The sequence below is a fragment of the Heptranchias perlo genome, chromosome 41, assembly GCF_035084215.1.
Source record: "Heptranchias perlo isolate sHepPer1 chromosome 41, sHepPer1.hap1, whole genome shotgun sequence".
In the NCBI taxonomy this organism is placed as follows: domain Eukaryota; kingdom Metazoa; phylum Chordata; class Chondrichthyes; order Hexanchiformes; family Hexanchidae; genus Heptranchias; species Heptranchias perlo.
In genome coordinates this window covers 5,269,251-5,290,935 of record NC_090365.1, presented here as the reverse complement: position 1 = coordinate 5,290,935, position 21,685 = coordinate 5,269,251, and the positions used below count along the sequence as shown (strand labels likewise).

General features: G+C 47.6%; 1 protein-coding gene across 4 annotated transcripts in view; it reads left to right on the top strand.

The window, feature by feature from the left end:
• ccdc9 (coiled-coil domain containing 9) overlaps window positions 1-21,685 on the top strand; it is a 39,171-nt gene that overhangs the window by 8,214 nt on the left and 9,272 nt on the right. For 3 of the 4 annotated variants that reach the window (XM_067974984.1, XM_067974982.1, XM_067974981.1), the window contains exons 4-13: window positions 498-641; window positions 1,053-1,430; window positions 4,150-4,233; window positions 11,530-11,700; window positions 13,454-13,635; window positions 14,403-14,455; window positions 17,172-17,216; window positions 18,146-18,251; window positions 19,719-19,770; window positions 21,117-21,648. In XM_067974984.1, the coding sequence (XP_067831085.1) occupies window positions 498-641; window positions 1,053-1,430; window positions 4,150-4,233; window positions 11,530-11,700; window positions 13,454-13,635; window positions 14,403-14,455; window positions 17,172-17,216; window positions 18,146-18,251; window positions 19,719-19,770; window positions 21,117-21,648 (1,747 nt within the window). The remainder of the gene's footprint in view (window positions 1-497; window positions 642-1,052; window positions 1,431-4,149; window positions 4,234-11,529; window positions 11,701-13,453; window positions 13,636-14,402; window positions 14,456-17,171; window positions 17,217-18,145; window positions 18,252-19,718; window positions 19,771-21,116; window positions 21,649-21,685) is intronic. The other variant, XM_067974983.1, reaches the window with a different exon arrangement.

Below are 21,685 nucleotides of genomic sequence, written 5' to 3'. Positions count from 1 at the left end.
GGGCCCCCGCCCGGGGGGTGGGTCGGTCCCGGCGGAGCGGGGCTCCCGCCCGGGGGGTCGGTCCCGGCGGAGCGGGGCTCCCGCCCGGGGGGTGGGTCGGTCCCGGCGGAGCGGGGCTCCCGCCCGGGGGGTGGGTCGGTCCCGGCGGAGCGGGGCTCCCGTCCGGGGGGTGGGTCGGTCCCGGCGGAGCGGGGCCCTCTTCCAATAAGGGGCCACTGGATAACAATTGGCAGAAACCCTAGCAGATTGACCCTTCCCCCTCGCCCAAGGGTATCGTGACTATTCGTAGCGGTCCCTAGGTAGGGAGGGAATTTATCGACCAGGGTTCCCACTCGTCGTTCCCTCAAACACGTACCACAGAGGTATGCTAGAATGTCTTAACTCCTTACAAGTGCAGACAATGTTTGTGCTTAGCGCTAGTTTTCTCCTGAGTCCTATTCTCAAGATGGTTCTCCAGGTGACTGAACAAGATGGTGGATTTTTTTTTCTTAAACTAGGAAATTGAAGAAGATCGGAAGAAGGCGGAAGAGGAAGGAGTCGCTGTGACGACCCGTAAACCCAAACACGAAGCAGAAACCGACCGGAAACGGAATGAAAAGGAGATCCCAACCGTCACTCTTGATCTCAGTAAATCCCCAACCGTGAGTAAAGTGCTCCCCTTTTGAATAGTGGCGGTGGGCTCTTTTACGTCCGCCGGAGAGGGCTTGGTTTAAGGTCTCGTGCGAAAGACGGCATCTCCGACAGTGCAGCACTCCCTCAATACTGCACTCGGAGTGTCAGCTGGATTTTGTGCTCAGGTCTCTGGAGTGGGACTTGAACCCACGACCTTCGGACTCCGAGGCGAGAGTGCTACCCACTGAGCCACGGCTGATCTTTTCGTCGGCGCTCCTGCTGAGTTTGACAGATTAAGGATACAATCTGAGACCCTCCCGGTCTGTAAGGCTCTATAGCCAATGGTGTATATCTGAACAAAAATCACCAGCTTGGGCCATTGTGTTGCGGTTTAAAGTTGCTCTGTCCACTGCCTAAAATGTCGTCCTTTTGACCTGCAGGAGAAGCGAGTGGTGAATGACAAAAAGCCAGTTAACTCCCCTCGCAGCAACGTAGGGTCACCCGGGCGGAGGACAGGGGGACCGAGCCCCATTTCACCAGGCCCCAGGCAGGCAGCGGACCGGGGCACTCACCACGGCTCGCCCGGCAACAGGCCCGACAGGATGATGTGGGCGGATCGCTCGGACCGTGGATCCCGAGGCTTCGGAGGGCACGAGGGCCCAGGAGAAGAGAACCCGAACAGAAGTGAACGAGGAGGTCGTGGGAGGAGGGGCCGTGGCGGAGGAGGGGGCGGAGTTGGAGGAGGAGGGGGCGGAGTTGGAGGAGGAGGGGGCGGAGGCGGTATTGGTTGTGCTTCACCGCAGGACAGAAGAGTAAAGGTTGGTAAGAGTGGGACGCGGCTTGATTAAGAAGGGCACACGATGGATAACTTAAAGTTACATAGAAATTACAACACAAACAGGCCATTCGGCCCAACTGGTCTATGCTGGCGTTTATGCCCCACACGAGCCTCCTCCCACTTTACTTCATCTCACCCTATCAGCATATCCTTCTATTCCTTTCTCCCTCATGTGCTTATCTAGCTTCCCTTTAAATGTATCTATGCTAGTCGCAGCAAATATTCCATGTGGTAGCGAGTTCCATATTTTCACCACTCTGTGAGGAATGAAGTTTCTCCTGAATTCCTTATTGGATTTATTAATGACTAACTCGTACTTATGCCCCTAGCTTTGTACTTCCCCCACAAGTCCACCTGCGGAGTGTTCATGTGAATGGAAAGTTATAAATGTTATAAAGGGGGTATTTTGAGAGCCCAATGAATGAATCGCCCCCTGTGGTACGGAATAGGAAGGCCCTCTGTTCGATCCCTGGTCTGTGCTGAGTTGGTTGATCTCAATCTAGAGTAGCTTTTGCGGGGGTTACAATTGACCTCTTCGCCCCTGGATGTTGGAAGAGAAAAATGAGCCCCTTCTCTTGCAGCCTGATCGCTATCCAGCAACCCCGGCTGGAAAGAGAGTGCGTGAGTGTGTGGACATGACCTGGCTCCACTGTGATGCCCTCCACAGTCAATTAGCCTTGCTGTCTAGGCTCACACTAAGAGTGGTCATGTGGGCGAGTACGGAGGTGCTGTTAATGTTTGTGGGACCATAATCCAACATCTTCAGAAGTGGAAAAACTTGATAGGAGACGACCGCAGGAATAAAATAGCCCAACAGTTTCATGAAGACAGGGCTGCTTGTTGAGCTAAAACTGGGAGCACTGATGATCTGAACTTACTGATATTGTTGGAGAATCTCCAGACTTTCATGATCCTTGTTTTTGAGTTTTACTAAAGACGGAACGCAATAACAACTTACATAACGTCTGTAAAATAGGAAAATCGCTCAATGTCAATTTAACAGTCAGTTTGAAGCAGATTTCACCAGCCAGGAGTTTGCCAGATGGAGTTTGTACGTTAGCTGCTGTATGTAAATATGTTTCAACCCTAGATAAAATTATTACTTTTCTTTTCAATTGTTAATTACAACAAAACCTAAAACCAGTTCAGTTAAATTCATAACTTCCCCTCTTAGAATTTCTCCCCATTTCTCCTAATGGTGCTGTCTTATGAATCATGGAATGATACAGCATGGAAGGAGGCCATTCAGCCCATCGTGCCTGTGCCGGCTCTTTGAAAGAGCTATCCAATTAGTTCCACTCCCCTGCTCTTTCCCCATAGCCCTGCAATTTTTTCCTTTTCAAGTCTTTATCCAATTCCCTTTAGAAAGTTACTATTGAATCTGCTTCCACCGCCTTTTCAGGCAGTGAATTCCAGATCATAACAACTTGCTGCGTAAAAAAAAATTCTCCTCATCTCCCCTCTGGTTCTCTTGCCAATTATCTTCAATATGTGTCCTCTGGTTACCAAGGGCACAGATTGCCGATTGTCCTAGTGCCCCTCGGGTACCTGTACCTTAGTGACACGGTGATGTAATCCATTACCGATCAGGCAGTTTCCTCAAATTCTTTTAAAGTTTTAGGTTTTTAAAAAAAAAAATATCTGCCCATGCAGCAGCTGCCCTGTACTGCAGCGGACTTTGTGTCTACTGCACTGTAGGTTTTCCCTGGTGTGAAGTGACTCTTCCGTTTTCTGGATTAGAATCTGTTGCGGAAATTTGACCGAAACCAGGACTCAACCTGTCTAAATGTTACAGGTTGAAAAGGAAGCTAAGAACTCGCTGGTGATTAATTTGCCTTCATTTGCAATGAACAGGGCGTTCTCATGGGCCTAGGGCCCTGCGGTGAGAACAGCTTCTCAATAATGGAGTGAATGTGTGCATTCTATTGATTGGACCCAGGAGAGAGCTCAATGATGTAACCATTGGACAGGTTAGAACGTTCTCTTGTTCCTTTGATCAAAGTCCTTGTTGGAACTCTTAAAAGTTAACTACACTTTGAAACCAAAGCATTAAAAGTGCTGCAAATACACAACAGGTCTGTCAGCACCTGGAAAGAGAAAAGACAGGTTAGTGTTTCTGGTGTAGACCCCTCATTAGAAAGACGGGTTAATGTTTTCAGAGCAAGCAAGGGGGATTACGTCCCACCTGTCTGTCTTTTCTGATGCTGGCAGAATTATGAGTTTGAGTCTGTAGTGAGGCTTCATCCTATGACTTCCTGACTCCAATGGGAGTGCTAACAACTGAACCAAGCTGACACTTGAGGTGCTAACTCTTGCTGGACGACTAGGGACTAGTCTACAGGCATCAACAGCCCAAATGACCAATTCAACACTTCAGTTTTGGCAGCTTATTTGGGTGGGTTGGAGAACGTGAACTACCTTTACCCAATGCCAACACAGTCATACAGTTTTACCAACAGGGGTCACTAAGTAACCCTAAGTGGGGCCTGTGGCTGATTTCTGCCCCCACCCCACCGCCCCCCCCCAACCAATACAGAGATGATGAGGCCAATTGTAGCACCCACATGAGAAATGAAGTAACTCAGGAGAGACCGAGGCGGGAGGCTGAGGCCTTCCTTGTATAGCTCAGTATCGCAACATTGGGAGAGGACTATGGGGAAAATGGATCAAGTTTTTAAGGAAATATTTTTCTTCTACAGGAATGGGAAGAAAAGCGAAGACAGAACATTGAGAAAATGAATGAAGAAATGGAGAAGATTGCCGAATATGAAAGAAGTCAGATGGTGAGGCTGTGCAGTTAATCAGATCAGGTCCACGGCTTAGGTCTCACACGTCCATTTTGCTGCTCTGAAGCTTCTACCCACGGCACAGAGTTCTGGGTGGACTTGCTGAGCCCTTTAAAAGCTGGTTTGCAGCAATTAACTTTTCAAATGCTCAACTTTTTCAGGAAGTGAAGAGCTAGAAAGATGGGACAGGCTAGATTACACGGACAGAGAAAAGTAATGGGCTAGACAGAGAATGGAAAGGAGGAGAGCCCAAATGGATCAGTTGAAATCGCTTTATAGAAACATAGAAAATAGGAGCAAGAGTAGGCCATTCGGCCCTTCGGGCCTGCTCCGCCATTCAAAATGATCATGGCTGATCGTCCAACTCAGTACCCTGTTCCCACTTTTCCCCATATCCCTTGATCCCTTTATCATTAAGAAATATATCTGTCTCCTTCTTGAATACATCTAATGACTTGACCTCCACAGCCTTCTGTGGTAGAGAATTCCACAGGTTCATCACCCTCTGAGTGAAGAAATTTCTCCTCATCTCGGTTCTAAATGGCATACCCTGTATCCCGAGACTGTGACCCCCTGGTTCTGGACTCCCCAGCCATCGGAAACATCCTCCCTGCATCTAGTCTGTCTAGTCCTGTTAGAATTTTATATGTTTCGATGAGATCACCTCTCATTCTTCTAAACTCTAGTGAATATAGGCCTAGTCGACCCAATCTCTCCTCATACATCAGGCCTGCCATCCCAGGAATCAGTCTGGTGAACCTTCGCTGCACTCCCTCTATGGCAAAGACATCCTTCCTCAGATAAGGAGACCAAAACTGCACACAATACTCCAGATGTGGTCTCACCAAGGCCCTGTATAACTGCAGTAAGATATCCCTGTTCCTGTACTCAAATCCTCTTGTAATGAAAGCCAACATACCATTCGCCTTCCTAACTGTTTGCTGCATCTGGATGCTCGCTTTCAGCGACTGGTGTACAAGGACACCCAGGTCTCGTTGCACCTCCCCTTTTCCCAATCTATCACCATCCAGATAATAATCTGCCTTTCTGTTTTTACAACCAAAGTGGATAACCTCAAATTTATCCACGTTATACTGCGTCTGCCATGTTCTTGCCCACTCACCCAACTTTTTTTTTTATTCGTTCATGGGATGTGGGCATCGCTGGCGAGGCCAGCATTTATTGCCCATCCCTAATTGCCCTTGAGAAGGTGGTGGTGAGCCGCCGCCTTGAACCACTGCAGTCCGTGTGGTGAAGGTTCTCCCACAGTGCTGTTAGGAAGGGAGTTCCAGGATTTTGACCTAGCGACGATGAAGGAACGGTGATATATTTCCAAGTCGGGATGGTGTGTGACTTGGAGGGGAACATTGTTCCCATGTACCTGCTGCTCTTGTCCATCTAGGTGGTAGAGGTCACGGGTTTGGGAGGAGCTGTCGAAGAAGCCTTGGCGAGTTGCTGCAGTGCATCCTGTGGATGGTACACACTGCAGCCACTGTGCGCCGGTGGTGAAGGGAGTGAATGTTTAGGGTGGTGGATGGGGTGCCAATCAAGCAGACTGCTTTGTCCTGGATGGTGTCGAGCTTCTTGAGTGTTGTTGGAGCTGCACTCATCCAGGCAAGTGGAGAGTATTCCATCACACTCCTGACTTGTGCTTTGTAGATGGTGGAAAGGCTTTGGGGAGTCAGGAGATGAGTCACTCGCCACAGAATACCCAGCCTCTGACCTGCTCTCGTAGCCACAGTATTTATATGGCTGGTCCAGTTAAGTTTCTGGTCAATGGTGACCCCCAGAATGTTGTCTAAATCACATTGGAGCCTATTTGCATCCTCCTCACAGCTCACATTTCACCTCAGTTTTGTGTTGTCTGCAAACTTTGAAATGTTACATCTAGTTCCCTCATCCAAATCATTGATATATATTGTGAATAGCTGGGGCCCAAGCACTGATCCCTGCGGTACCCCACTAGTCACTGCCTGCTACCCAGAAAAAGACCCGTTTATTCCTACTCTCTCCTGTCTGTCAACCAATTTGCAATCCATGCCAGTATATTCCCCCCAATCCCATGTGACTTAATTTTGCACACTAACCTCTTGTGTGGGACCTTATCAAAAGCCTTCTGAAAATCCAAATACACCACATCCACTGGTTCTCCCCTATCTATTCTACTAGTTACATCCTCAAGAAACTCCAGTAGATTTGTTAAGCATGATTTCCCTTTCATAAACCCATGCTGACTTTGTCCAATCCCGTTAATGCCTTCCAAGTGTTCTGTTATCACATCTTTTATAATAGACTCTAGCATTTTCCCCAATACTGATGTTAGGCTAACTGGTCTGTAATTCCCTGTTTTTTCTCTCCCTTTTTTAAATAGTGGGGTTACATTTGCCACCCTCCAATCTGTAGGAACTGTTCCAGAGTCTATAGAATTTTGGAAGATGATCACCAATGCATCCACTATTTCCAGGGCCACTTCCTTTACTACTCTGGGATGTAGATTATCAGGCCCTGGGATTTGTCAGCCTTTAGCCCCATTAATTTCCCTAGCACTATTTTGTTTTTACTAATACTGGTTTCCTTCAGTTCTTCCCTTTCACTAGACCCTTGGTTCCCTAACATTTCTGGCAGGTTATTTGTGTCCTCCTTTGTGAAGACAGAACCAAAGTATGTGTTTAATTGTCCTGCCATTTCTTGGTTCCCCATTATAATTTCCCCCACTTCTGACTGTAAGGGACCTACATTTGTCTTCACTAATCTTTTTCTCTTGACATATTTATAGAAGCTTTTACAGTCAGTTTTTATGTTCCCTGCTAGTTTACTCTCATACTCTATTTTTCCCCTCTTATAATCAATCAGTGGGATTATGATTTTATATTTCTGATTTATATTTGTCATTAATGGTCCAAGTGTTTTTAATTAGCTCCCCTGATGGCTCATTGAGTAAATGTACTGCCTGGTGTACTAAAGCACACTGACCTAGAGGTCCTAAATTCGACCCTCAATTCATGATCAGTTGGCTAAAACCTGCAAGGTTAGGTGTTGGGACCACTACAGTGATCTCCTTGGTGCTGGATGGGGGGGGGTGTGGTGGAAAATCAGTCAGTGTTCCTGCTCCTGATCACTTTGTGACAGGCAGAGAGAGGTTACAATGCCACTTCTGGTGCAAGTAAGAATAAGAGGCATTACCTTTACAGCGTTACCCATTGATTTTAATGTACTGAGGGCATGACCACATTACCAACACAAGGATTATAATATATCATAGATATTATTAAACCGCCCTTGTTGTCCAGAGTCAGTTGTTGAATAAAAGTCTGTTCCTTTATGTATAAGATGGTGAATGAGTTGCGAGAGAGATGTCAGATACTCACTCCACGGAGCCACCTGGTGGTTGGAGCCTGCACCTACATTGTGACAGTTGACATAGCAAAGTTGATTAGGAAATGCTGACAGAAATGCGTGACCAAAAATTGTAACAAGAAGGTTTGTGGACAGGACATGCGTGCACTCTGCAAGATATTTATTAACAGATCGAGGTAGGAAAATATCGGCGTGGGCTGTCATGGCCTCTATGGTTGAAGGGCCTGCTGATGCTCGCCGTCTAGTCTCCGATGTGAAGTCTGGGAGCTTGGGCAGGATGACGAAGGACCCAAGGACGTATACCCCAGCTAGAGCTGAGCCTTGAGAAGGGAGAAGTTGGGGGGGGGGGAATTTTATGTAATTTACTTAAAAAAAAACAATCCATGGTACCAAGCTCTTTTTTTATAGAAGGAAAGATTGCTTTATCTGATTGTGTAAAATACATTAGAGTCCGTGCTGAGTCGATGATTTCTGGTGATTAAGTTGCAGTATGGTTTCTGTCGCAATGCGTTCTGTACGATGTTCTGATGCTGAGGGAGCTGAACAAGTCCACTCATGGTTCACTTGGCAGTGCTGCTATGTGACAGGACGTGGAGTCTCATAAAGGGAACAGCGGCAGGTTAGAGTAATGGAATATCTCTGTCCATTAGCGTTGACTCATGTCATCTGAGGCAGAAGCAATTAACGATCCGCTCATACTGCTCGTGCAGTGACCTGTGAGGCAATACATTAATCCCGTAGACACAGAACAACCTCTGATTTAAAACGACAAATCCTGGGAGAAAAAAGATAAATCGCGATCACTGGGAATCTAAAATGGAAACAGAAAATGCTGAAAGTTTTTTTTTAAAAAAATAGTTCTTGGGATGTGGGCGTCGCTGGCAAGGCCGGCATTTATTGCCCATCCCTAGTTGCCCTTGAGAAGGTGGTGGTGAGCCGCCTTTTTGAACCGCAGTCCGTGTGGTGAAGGTTCTCCCGCAGTGCTGTTAGGGAGGCAGTTTCAGGATTTTGAACCAGCGACGGTGAAGGAACGGCCGATATATTTCCAAGTCCAAGGATAGTGTGTGACTTGGAGGGGAACGTGCAGGTGGTGTTGTTCCCATGCGCCTGCTGCCCTTGTCCCTCTAGGCGGTGGAGGTCGCGGGTTTGGGAGATGCTGTCAAAGAAGCACAGCAGGTCAGTCTACCTCCGAGAAAGAGAAGGCACTTAGGACCCTTACACATGAGCACGATCATTCCTCACTTGAAGCAGTAGCTTATCTTTCCCTTTCAGATGCTGATTGACTTGCTCCACATTTCCAATGTTTTGTGTTTCTATTTTTAAATGTGGGTGTTTTTTAGCCTATTCTAAATCTTTGTTCAGTTGAAGAATATCATTCAACCTATCAGATCTCATCCACCTAGCATATCACCCCAACCATCTTTCCAGGCAGGTAGACGCGTCTGAGATTGATAGATTTTTGTTAGGTAAGGATATTAAGGGATACGGAGAAAAGGCAAGTAAATGGAATTAAGCTACAGATTAGCCATGATCTAATTGAATGCCGGAACAGGTTCGAGGGGCTGAATGGCCTCCTTCTCTTCCTATGCCTCATCCAGAGGCTGGCTTCTCTGTCTGCAGCACTCTCTGCCTGCACTGGGATCTCAGCCTGCAATATGCAGACGTGGGCTGGGGCGGGACTCGAACCCACAACCTTCTGACCCAGGAGTGAGTGAGAGTACTACGTGGTGTTAAGGTTTGTGTGTGTGTTCACCGGACTTATACCAGGGCTTAAAGAGTTAGATTATGAGGACAGGTTGCATAAATTTGGTTTATATTCCTTTAGGTTTAGAAGGTTGATGTAATCGAGGTCTTTAAAATGATTAAGGGATTCGATAGGGTAGATGCAGAGAAACTGTTTCCTCTGGTGGGGCAATTCAGAACAAGGGGGCATAATCCTAAAATGAGAACCACGCCATTCAGGAGTGAAACCAGGAAGCACTTCTGCACACAAAGGGTAGTGGGAATCTGGAACTCTTTTCCCACCCCCCCCCCCCCAAAAAGGCCGAGGATGCTGGGGGCCAGTTGAAGTTTTTAAGATGGAGAGCAATAGATTTCTGTTGGGTAAGAGTATCGAGGGATATGGAGCCAAGGCAGGTAAATCGAGTTGAAGTACAGATCTAATTGAATGGCGGCACAGGCTCGACGGGCTGAATGGCCTACTCCTGTTCCTATGTTGTGATAAAATAGCCTCCTGACGCTCCTTGTTTAGGCTCCTACATAATTGTCAACTTGGACGAGATGGTGTAGAGTGGCTGGAGCCAGTGGAACCATATTCCAGCAAGGATTAATGCTTTCAGAGAAGGCGGGACAAATTGATTAGAATAACGGGGGAAAATGAGATGTATCGGTGGTGCAGAGGTGCAGTATGTCATCTCACTTGTTAACACACCTGTTGGTCTTGATTACTGCCTCTTGCTTCCTGCATATTAGTGAACTATCTCCTGGGAGAATGACTTGTCTCTTTATTAACAAACATGCAGCTGTATTTAATGAGCCCTATTCCGTATGGATGAGCTCGTTGACTAATGGCCGGGTTGGGACTCTGGTGTGTTGCCGTATAATGCTTCTGTCAGAGAGTGAATGCAACATTTAGATTTGATTAGCTTCTATATTTTTATATATACGGAGGAAAAAGCTTTGAACCAGTGAATGTGAAGATAATCCAGAGCAGGATATGAGGCTGTTAATGTACTGGAGTTTTTCCTGCCCCCTTCCAAAAGGGATTCCAGCTTTTGAGTCTCACCCTCCCCGATATATATTGGCCCAGAACTGTGTTCTCCATGTTTGGGGCTTTAAGGACTCCTCCTTATACCTGAGAGACCTCCACAAGCCCTTTGATTGGCATTGTACACTTGTCTGAACCATCGCTGTGGGCATCGCTTGATCAGAAGGAGTGATGTTTGGCATAATTGTCCAGGAAGTTCTGTCATCAAATAACAGGATGGGAATTATTACAGAGAAATGAACTGCCTGTTATTGAGACTTTCCGTGAAACATGTACAACAGGAGCTCTTGTCCACTTTTCCATTCCACACTCTTACCAAGTAAATTGTTGTGACGTGCGACGTGCCCCCCGCTGTGTTAGACCTTCATTTCCATGTCAATAAGATATTATAACTAGGACAAATGATTTGACACAGCCCCACATGCCTGGGAATCTGTGCACTTAGTATGAAGGGCTGCAGGGGTGCTCGAAATGTGCACAAAAGCCAGTCAGTGTCTGAGCAGACCTGAGTGATAAGATGACTGGCCCTGATTATAGCTGCATCAAGCTTTGAAAGAGCCGGGCTACCGTATTGCGGAGATTTTAGTTCTTGGGTCTGCTCCAGGTTGTGGAATTGAATTGAATAAATCTGATGGTTGGTGCTCTGACACCGGGAAAACTTGGCCACGAAAGTTGTCGGATTGTCATTTTCAAAAAAAAACCGAACTGATCCATTAGTGTCCTTCAGGGAAGGGAACATGTCTTCCCCCTAACCAGCCTGGCCTACACAATATTGGTCCCACGCCATGTGGTTGACGCTTGACGCCCTCAAGGAAACGAGGGATAGACAATAAATTCTGCCTTGCCAGCGTTACCCTTGGGATCTTTTACAACCACCCGAGAGGGCAGATGGGGCCTCGGTTTGATGTCACATCCAAAAACGGTACCTCCGACAGTGCAGCACTCCCTCACTGGGCGTATCGGTCTAAATTTTGTGTTCAAGTCTCTGCTGTGGGACTTGAACCCACGACCTTCAGACTCAGAAGCGAGAGTGCTGCCCACTGAGCCACGGCTGATACCTAGAGATTCTTGTGCAGGCGCTAGACAGAACAAGGTGTGACTGGTATCATAAAAATTGTTTGGTGATGCTGTTTTTAGACAATTAACAAAAATATGGTTCTCACTTCAAGGGCGGTGCGGGTGAGAAAAACCCTGTACGGAACTTCCTGGATGATCCGCGGCGCTTGGGATCCCTCCCCGACAGCGACCGTAAAGATGGCAGCCGCCGACACATCCGCAATTGGGGCGGCCCCGACTTTGACAAGGTGAAGACTGGGCTGGATCGGGACAAGGACTGGCAGGTGTGTAGGGTGTCCTAGCTGCTGTGTCGCGCTCTCCGATCAACAGTCTGTGGAACTCCTTTACTCTGTGCTTGCGTAGGCCCAGTCGGAAAGAACGGAGACGGGCTGGCGGCCTCCGATTTTTCCTCATCCACAGAAAGCTCCGCTCCCGCCCCCCCAACCCCCCCCCCCGCCCCCCCCGCCCCCCCCAAAGCTGAGCTTTCTTCACTGAGGGAGATTTAAAGGGGTCCTGCCTTCACCTGTGAGGAGGGAGATTTAAAGGGGTCCTGCCTTCACCTGTGAGGAGGGAGATTTAAAGGGGTCCTGCCTTCACCTGTGAGGAGGGAGATTTAAAGGGGTCCTGCCTTCACCTGTGAGGAGGGAGATTTAAAGGGGTCCTGCCTTCACCTGTGAGGAGGGAGATTTAAAGGGGTCCTGCCTTCACCAGTGAGGAGGGAGATTTAAAGGGGTCCTGCCTTCACCAGTGAGGAGGGAGATTTAAAGGGGTCCTGCCTTCACCAGTGAGGAGGGAGATTTAAAGGGGTCCTGTCTTCACCAGTGAGGAGGGAGATTTAAAGGGGTCCTGTCTTCACCAGTGAGGAGGGAGATTTAAAGGGGCCCTGCCTTCACCTGTGAGGAGGGAGATTTAAAGGGGTCCTGCCTTCACCTGTGAGGAGGGAGATTTAAAGGGGTCCTGCCTTCACCTGTGAGGAGGATTTAAAGGGAAGATGAAAAAAAGTACAAATGCTAAAAATCTGAAAGACAAAAAAAATGCTGGAAATACACAGCAGGGCTCCTGAGCATCTGTAAAGAGGAACTGCAGATTAACGCTGAGGGATGAAGGAAGCTTTCATCGAATACAGAAAGGATTTGCCTCCCTTCCCTTTCCAGTTCTCACCAAGGGACTCTGCCCATCATCCCAATCTGTGTTTGCTCTTTTCAGATTCCGATCTGCATACTTCCAACATTTTGTGGTTTGCTTGAGATTTAAAGGGACTTACCTCCATCAGTTGAGGAGTAAGAGTATCTGCATGTTATTTCTGTCACTGCACCATGTAAAAGTAATACTTTGGGCACTCAGTGACGTAATTTATGCCAAGTTAATGGGCATTACACTGGTCCGTTTCATAGAATCATAGAAATTTACGGCACAGAAGGAGGCCATTCGGCCCATCTTGTCTGTGCCGGCCGAAAAAGAGCCATCCAGCCTAATCCCACTTTCCAGCACTTGGTCCGTAGCCCTGTAGGTTACGGCACTTCAAGTGCACATCCAGGTATTTTTTAAATGAGTTGAGGGTTTCTGCCTCTACCACCCTTTCAATCAGTGAGTTCCAGACCCCCACCACCCTCTGGGTGAAAGATTTCTCCTGAACTCCCCTCTAATCCTTCTACCAATTACTTTAAATCTATGCCCTCTGGTTTTTGACCTCTCTGCTAAGGGAAACAGTTCCTTCCTATCCATTCTATCTAGGCCCCTCATAATTTTATACATCTCAATTAAATCTCCCCTCAGCCTCCTCTGTTCCAAAGAAAACAGCCCCAGTCTATCCAATCTTTCCCCATTGCTAAAATTCTCCAGTCCTGGCAACATCCTTGTAAATCTCCTCTGTACCCTCTCTGGTGCAATCACATCTTTCCTGTAATGCGGTGACCAGAACTGTACGCAGTACTCAAGCTATGGCCTAACTAGTGTTTTATACAGTTCTAGCATAACCTCCCTGCTCGCCCATCGCCACTCCTGAACGAATAATCCTTCTGGTGTCTGTTCCCACAGGGCAGGCGGGCAAGTCCTAAGGGCTCCGTCGACATGACGATGTCAATGACTGGCCGAGAGAGGGCGGAGTACATGCGCTGGAAGAAAGAGCGGGAGCAGATCGACCAGGAGAGGCTCGCGCGGCATCGCAACGCAACGGGACAGTGGAGGCGGGAGTGGGATGCGGAGAAAACAGAATCCATGTACGTCTGTTGGGTGCACCAGGCCCATGCCGAGTTGTTACCTTGGTCTCTAATTTCAACCCCAGCATTAATTTTCACACAAGTGGCTGCACCGTTTCATTGCCCCCAGACGCTTTAATCGCACAGCCAAGAGTGTCAGCTGTTTATAATCCCTCTTGTCAAAGCGCTCTGTGCTTTCCTGGTTGTGTACTCTAGTTCAGGGCCCGTATGCTGCAGAAATGGTGGCGTCTTTTAAAAGTTGTCTATCCAAGACGATTACAGAAATTGTAATATTTAAAGTTGGAAATAATCTGTTTCCAAAGGTTAGGATTCTTTTTTCACTCTAAACCAGGAACACCGAGACCAGTTTTAAGGCTAACACAGAACAGACCTGAAACCTTCTGGTCTACGATGCAGTTACACACTGCTGCTACCAACTCAGATATCTTGAGTATGAGCAAGCTATAGTTAATATTTCATCCTTCCTTCAGACTCCAGCTCCTTGTTCTCTCACTTCCAGCCAGATCAACCAAACTCAACAGATCGATTTATGGCTGTTTGGTCATTTTTCTCCCGGTTCCTAGTAAGGTATTTTTAATTATTCATCCCTTAAAGGGGACTGTCCTTCAGGATGGTTCACTGCAAATCTGACGGGTGATAAGGAAGCTTGTATACGAAGCCCTGGGCCTTTGATTCACCGCACGCTCTGTCGATTTTGCTCTGCTCCATGAAAAAGAAAAGATAAGTTTTAATGTTGTTGTTTTTTTTTCTCCTTTCCTCTCCCTCAGGTTCAAAGATAATCCAGGTCCCACTGGTAGTTTTGAAGGGGGCAGCAAGAGAGGTAAGAACCTCATCAGGAGGTCAGGCTTGTGAACGTTGTGTACCGGGGAGGGGGGGATCTCCGAGTATAATCACGAGGTATGCTCGGTTCCCATCAGGCCTCCCTCAAGATGGAAGTCGAGAGGAGCAGGGTCGGCTGCCGTCTGTCCTGTTTTTGAGTGTTCTGTCAGAAATGTCTAAATTTAAAATAAAAACGCCAAAAGCTAACTTCCACCAAACCTCTAGGCCTGGTCCCCTTACTTTATAATTTACAGCTTTAAAAAAGAATCATTCCGCGCATCAGCCACCTTTCGGAATGAACATCTGTACTGTTGGGTCCAGTACTTGGTGTCTCTTCCTGTGGTGTCTGGGTACCGAGGCTGTGGGGTCTGATGCTTGCACCTCTCTTTCTGGGTGGGCTCGGCCACGCCGAGAATTCCCCGGCGCTGCTATCTACAATGGGCTGATTCGTAGCCAAACGTCACCACATTCTTACTCCCGTTACCACTGTGGTCCAATCGATCGCCATCCCTCTCTGGGGGCACACCTGCGTCGAAGCTTGAGTGAGGGGTTGGCCCTGCTGACTGGAGGATACTGGAACTATGGGAGAGGTTCCGCATGAAAGCATGAAAGTTGTGCTAAACCTTTATAAATCACTGGCTAGGCCTCAGCTGGAGTATTGTCTAATTCTGGGCACTACACTTTAGGAAGGATGTCAAAGCCTTAGAGAGGGTGCAGAGGAGCCTAGGGTTGAGTGGGGGGGTGGTGGGTGGCAAAAGACTCCTAATGGGTACAAGCTAATGGCACAAAACTAGCAGTCATATTGACAGAGGGCGCACAGGATGGCAGCTGGGGGCAACCAGAGACCATCAAATTGGTGCAGTGTCAGGATGCTCTTTGGTTGGAGCTTAGGCACTAGGACGTACCAACGTCTTACGGAGGAGCAACGCCTGGATCCACCGTCCGCGTTATCTGTGCTTCAAGATCAGAATCACAGAATCTTACAGCACAGAAGGCGGCCATTCGGCCCATCGTGCCTGTGCCGGCTCTACTAGAATGGTACCAGGGATGAGGGGTTTCCGTTATGTGGAGAGACTGGAGAAGCTGGGGTTGTTCTTCTTCAAGCAGAGAAGGTTAAGGGGAGATTTAATAGAGGGATTCAAAATTGAGAGATTTTGATAGAGTAGATACGGAGAAACTTTCCACTGGCAGGAGGGTTGGTAACCAGAGGACTCCCATTTAAGATAATTGGCAAAAGGACCAGAGGGGAGGTGAGTTGTTATGATCTGGAATGCGCTGCCTGAAAGGGCGGTGGAAGCAGATTCAATAATAACTTTCAAAAGGCAGTTGGATAAATACTTGAAAAAGAAAAAATTGTAGGGCGGGGGAATGGGACTAATTGGATAGCTCTTTCAAAGAGCCAGCACAGGCACGATGGGCAGAATAGCCTCCTTCTGTGCTGTAAGATTCTAGGATTCTGATCTTGAAGCACACATAACGCAGACGGTGGATCCAAACGTTGCTTCTCTTCCGTAAGCCGTCGGTACGTCCTAATGCCTAAGCTCCAGCCAAAGAGCATCCCCTGGCACTGCACCGATTTGATTGTCTCTGGTTGCCCCCCAGCTGCCATCCTATGGGCCCTCGGTCAATACGACTGCTAGTTTTGTGCCATAAGCTTGTACCCATTAGGAGCTGAGTTGAGCCTTTTACCACCCACCCCCACCCCCTCACCTCACATAGAAACTCTGCAGCCAGCAGGCGAGAGAAGACTTTTATCACATCAGTTTGTGTTGGGTTCAAACTCTGGTCACAGAAATGGCAGAACAATCTGCTAAGCCGCTGATGCATGATAAAAAAATATATTTCAAACTGTTTCCTCAATTAGCGAGAGCGCTAATTCTCTCTGTTAAGAAAGCTGTTTTTGTGTTGACGTTTATAGCTTCTGTCTGCATTTAGCCAGCAGCGTGACCTCACTGTCTGGTGATTAAAGGTCCTTGAACCATCTCTCCGACAGTCGGCGGATGCTCTTAAGTCAGTGGAAAATCTTTCAGTTTGGAACCTATTTATCCTGCTTGTAGCCCCAACAGCAGCGGCTCCGGAAACTGGAAATAGTTCCATTTATACTGCACACGGGGTTTGGCAAGTGAGCACTTAACTCAGGCTGACGCTGCCAGTGCAGCACTGAGGGAGTGCTGTACTGTCAGAGGTGCCGTCTTTCAGAAGAGACGTTAAACCAAGGTCCCGTCTGGCATGGTGCAGCAGATACTTTGTCTCTTTATTGGGGAGAGAACACGATGCTTATTTAAAATGGGGTCAAATTGGCTTTAAAAAAATGCTGTCATGTTTGCATGCCTTTTGAGTCTATACTGGTCTAAGTAATTGGCTGCTAATCAGCTGACCATTTTAATGTATTGGTTTACACACTTTTGTGTATTGAACATAAGAACATAAGAAATAGGAGCAGGAGTAGGCCAATCGGCCCCTCGAGCCTGCTCCGCCATTCAATAAGATCATGGCTGATCTGATCCTAACCTCAAATCTAAATTCATGTCCAATTTCCTGCCCGCTCCCCGTAACCCCTAATTCCCTTTACTTCTAGGAAACTGTCTATTTCTGTTTTAAATTTATTTAATGATATAGCTAATTATCATTTTACATATTTAAGCCTGCTCATTATTTTGCTATTTCCTCTTTCTTACTATTTCTATCTTTTTTTATGACTATCTTTCTGTCTGTAGGACTGAAGAACTTTAAGAAATCAAATCTGAGTGTCAAGCATACAGGTTTGCTGCGTCACTCTTCTGCATGTGTTTGGTTTGTGAGTGTGATTCCTGGCATCTCTCCACTGGTTTTTGCCTTTGGTTCAGTGGGTAGCACTCTCGCCTCTGAGTCAGAAGGTCGTGGGTTCAAGCCCCACTCCAGAGACTTGAGCACAAAATCTAGGCTGACACTCGTAGTGCCAGTACTGAGGGAGTGCTGCACCGTCGGAGGTGCCGTCTTTCAGGTGGGACGTTAAACCGAGGCCCCGTCTGCCCCCTCAGGTGGACTTAAAAGATCCCATGGCCACTATTCGAAGAAGAGCAGGGGAGTTCTCCCTGATTTCCTTGCAAATATTTATCCCTCAGTTAACACCACCAAAACTGATTATCGGGTCATTGTCTCGTTGCTGTTTGTGGGATCTTGCTGTGCGCAAATTGGCTGCTGCGTTTCCTACATTGCAACAGTGACTGTACTTCATTGGCTGTAAAGCCCTTTGGGACATTCTGTGGTCGTGAAAGGCGCTATAGAAATGTCTTTCTTTCTCTACACCGGAGTATCGGCCTAGATTATGTGCTCAATCCTGGAGTGGGGTTTGAACCCATGACCTTCTGACCCTAATGGAAGAGTGCCGTCAACTGAGTCAAGCTGACGCTTAGTCGCTTTAATATAACAAGACGGAGAAGTCCTTTGTTCATTTTTCCCTTTCTTTCTAAAAGTGTTGCCTCCTGTCTTCAGAAGAGCTTTAAACGCAGTAGTACGTCTGTATTGTGGACAATTGAAGGGAATGTTTTCAGAGAATTCTGACTGTAACTAGGTGTTTCTGAGCAGCCGAAACTCGCTCGGGAGGCCGTAGCAACACAAAATAAAAAGCTGTTCCACGAGGCTGCCCCCTTCTCGGGGCCTTGTTAAATGTCCAGGGGGTCGGAGCTGGTAACGTGCTTTCCTTTTTCAGATGATCGGCGCCCTCCCAAACCACCAACGATTTCAGACTTTGTTTCTCAATCCAGAAGTAAGGATTCTGGGAGAGGAAGAGACAAACGAGGAGATAAAAATTACAGGTAGAAAATGCATTGGCTGCACTTTTTTTGCAACTTTTTGTTTTGCTGGTCGGGGCAGACCAGGAGTGTGTGTCTCCAGATCCCTGGTTGATGCTGATTTAACTGATCTCTGTTAAGGTGGCAGTTCTGCCCCTGGACTAGAGAGAAGGAAAAAAATACACAGCCAGGGTTCCTGCCTCAACTCCTGTCTGGTGACTCCAGTTGAAAAGTCCAGGTGTTACATAGAATGTACAGCACAAAAACAGGCCATTCGGCCCAACTGGTCTATGCCTGTGTTTATGCTCCACATGAGCCTCCTCCCACCCTACTTCATCTCACCCTATCAGCATATCCTTCTGTTCCTTTCTCCCTCATGTACTTATCCAGCTTCCCCTTAAATGCATCTTTGCTTTTCGCCTCAACCACTCCATGTAGTAAGGAGTTCCACATTCTAACCACTCTCTGGGTAAAGAAGTTTCTCCTGAATTCCTTTTGTTAGATTTATTGGTGACCATCTTATATTTATGGCTCCTAGGTTTGGCCTCCCCCCACAAGCAGAAACATTTTCCGTATGTCTACCCTATCCAACCCATTCATAAACTTAAAAACCTCGATCAGGTCACCCCTCAGTCTTTTTCCTAGAGAAAAGAGCCCCAGCCTGTTCAGTCTTTCCTGACTGGTATATCCTCTCAGTTCTGGTATTATCCTTGTAAATCTTTTTTTGCACCTTTTCCAGTGCCTCCATAAACTTTTTGTATTATGAAGACCGGAACTGTGCACCGTGCTGTAAGGTAGATGGCAGGTCAGGGCTGGATTGGATGGAGGTTTGATGCCCCATCCTTGTTTCTTCTCATTCTTCAATACTCCACTTGGTTTATCGGACGACCGAGCCTCCTAATGTGGAATCCTCTGAAAAATGGAATCTGGGGCAGAGCTCGGGGAGGTCCCTGTCTTTCTGAAAACTGATTGCCAAGCTAGTTTTGAGAAGTCCTTGACCAGAAAAATAATGGCTTCCGTTGAGGCGATGGTGACAAATTCTAGCTACTTATCCCAAAATTCATTATTTGTCCTAGTAGCCAAATCGAGTGGCATGGACAGAGGCATGGGAGCAGTCACCTGTCCATCTTCTCAACTGGCCAGAGCCTGTGAAGGAGGGCTAAGCAGCTGATGTTCTTTCCCAGGCCCCTTTAAAAATAGGGGGAAGAGGAAGCTCCCCTGATGGCTCACATGGTGTGTTACTGAGCCCCACAGGCGAGAAGGCCTCGGGTTTAATCCCTGGTCTGGCCGGGGTCAGTATCTCGGGTGGTAGAATTGGGCTCATCCAGTGACCAAGCACGGGGGGGAGCTTAAAGTGAAGATCATTCCTTGGTGTTCCCGGAACTGCCCGGAGAGGGAGATGGTGACTACCTTTAAGTGCCTCCCTGCGTGGATTGGCTATGTAATGCTTGATTCTCAAGTGCTGAAATGTCTCCCGTCCTTTCTCTGTAGCATGCACGACAATCGGTGGGAAAAATGTGAGGTAGAACACGAGGAGAACCAAGTAAGTGAACAGCAACAGATTGCTTAGTGAGGTGTGACGGTGCATTGGAAGTGGAACTCAACAAACGTAACTTTTGGGGGGGGTGGGGGAGAGAATTAACAACAAATTTTGGGATTGTACCATGCGGAGAGAGATGTCTAGGAGAACTTTACATAGTGGTTAACGAATACTATATACCGTGTGACACGGGCGGGTGGGGGGAAAGCAAAAGAACGAGGCGGGGGGGAGGGTGCAGTGAGAGGACGGTCAAAAGGATGGGAGGGAGGTGACCAGGCAGAGGTGCTGGGGACAGGGGATGGGTGCACAGTGGCTGAGGGAGGAGCCAGTGATGCTGGAACGAAAGTGGGAGCAGGCCCCGTGTGGAAGGAAATCACTTGAGGTAAGGTGGGACGTGGAGGGATTTGAAAGTGAGGACGTGGATATTAGTCAATTCACTGGGGCACAGAACGCCAGTGGAACTCGCTGATCGCGGGATGCCAATGAGGTGGTGAGCCATGGCATTTCAGATGTGTCTCCTCCGCAAAGTACAAGAGTGTTGGAGAAACTGAGCTTTGAGGTATAAAAGGTGCGGATAAGGGTTTCTGGCAGCAAACTGAGGTGTTGGGGTGGAGGCAGGCAATGTTACAGGTCATAGATCCATTGTAGGGGGGAGGAACTCGAGGTCGACCAGCGCACCACCAGGGAGCTTGCTGCAGTCGAGGCCACAGGTGTCAGGAGCCAAAGTGCATGGCTTTGGTTTTGCCAACACACAGTTCTTAATAGCGCAGTAGTTGGAGGGGTCAGTGGTGGAGGAGGAGGAACTGAGACCCCTGTGTGCATGTGGAAGCTGACCCTCATGTTTCTAGAGGATGTAACTAAGGGGTAACAGATAATCAAAGAGCAGGAGGCCAAGGATGGAAACCTGGTGTACAACATAGGTGACGGTGTGGGCACAGGAATCATTTAGTGATTGGCTTTGCACAACATTCAGACTTGTAGCCAACATTTGATATTTGTTCAATAAGAGCAGGGATCTTTTAAAAGTGAAAGGCTGCCCATTTTCACACTCGTGACCAATGACCTGGCTAAGGATGGCTGGTTTGCTGTACCAGAATCAGCCTGTATACAAATGTGAGTGGGATTTGAACTCTAGCTGCCCAGTTAAGAATTTAATACTTGTGTTGTAGCTACTAGCACTTGACCGAGAGATGCTTCACTGAACAGCTCAGCATAAAACTGACTTAAAACACATTCCAACTGTGGTAAGCAGGTTTGGGAGATTGCTAGTATTTGTGTTCAAGTTGTCTATCTGTGAAGCACTAGATAATCAGGCTGAAAATCATCCTCTTTTTATTTGATCGTTACAGGAAAAAAAGTTGAAAGAAAAATATATTCAAGATCCAAAGCTCAATGTGGACAAGGCCAATATGGATGAGGCTGATACAGATGAGGCAGATGATGATGATGATCAATGGGAAGATGCCAGCGATGGTGAAGAGGAAATAGTGGGAGAAGATGTGTCGGACATTGAGGATGAGGTGGAGGAGACAAAGATGCTCGATGAGGAAGAGGAGAAGAAAGATGATGGGGGCACGAAGGAGGAGGAGGTGATGGGGGCGGACGATGCGCAGCACACCAAAAGAAGCCCAGATGTTGGCGCCAAAGAGCAACGAACCAGAAGGTCCCGGGAGACTCCCAAACTTCACATTCCTCCTAAAGATGTGGCTGCGGAGCCTAAAGAAACGGAAACTAAGCCCCTGAGCCCTTTCTCTCTCGATGGGTATCATCCTGTCAAAGACTGGGCAGAGGAGATGGAAACGGCATTGCCGCGAGGTAACGTGGAACAGAGCCACTTGCAAACTGCAAATGCAAGGAAGGATTCTCTGGAGGAGTGTAAAGGTAAGATTGAGATGGGGAGTGTGGAGGAGAACAATAA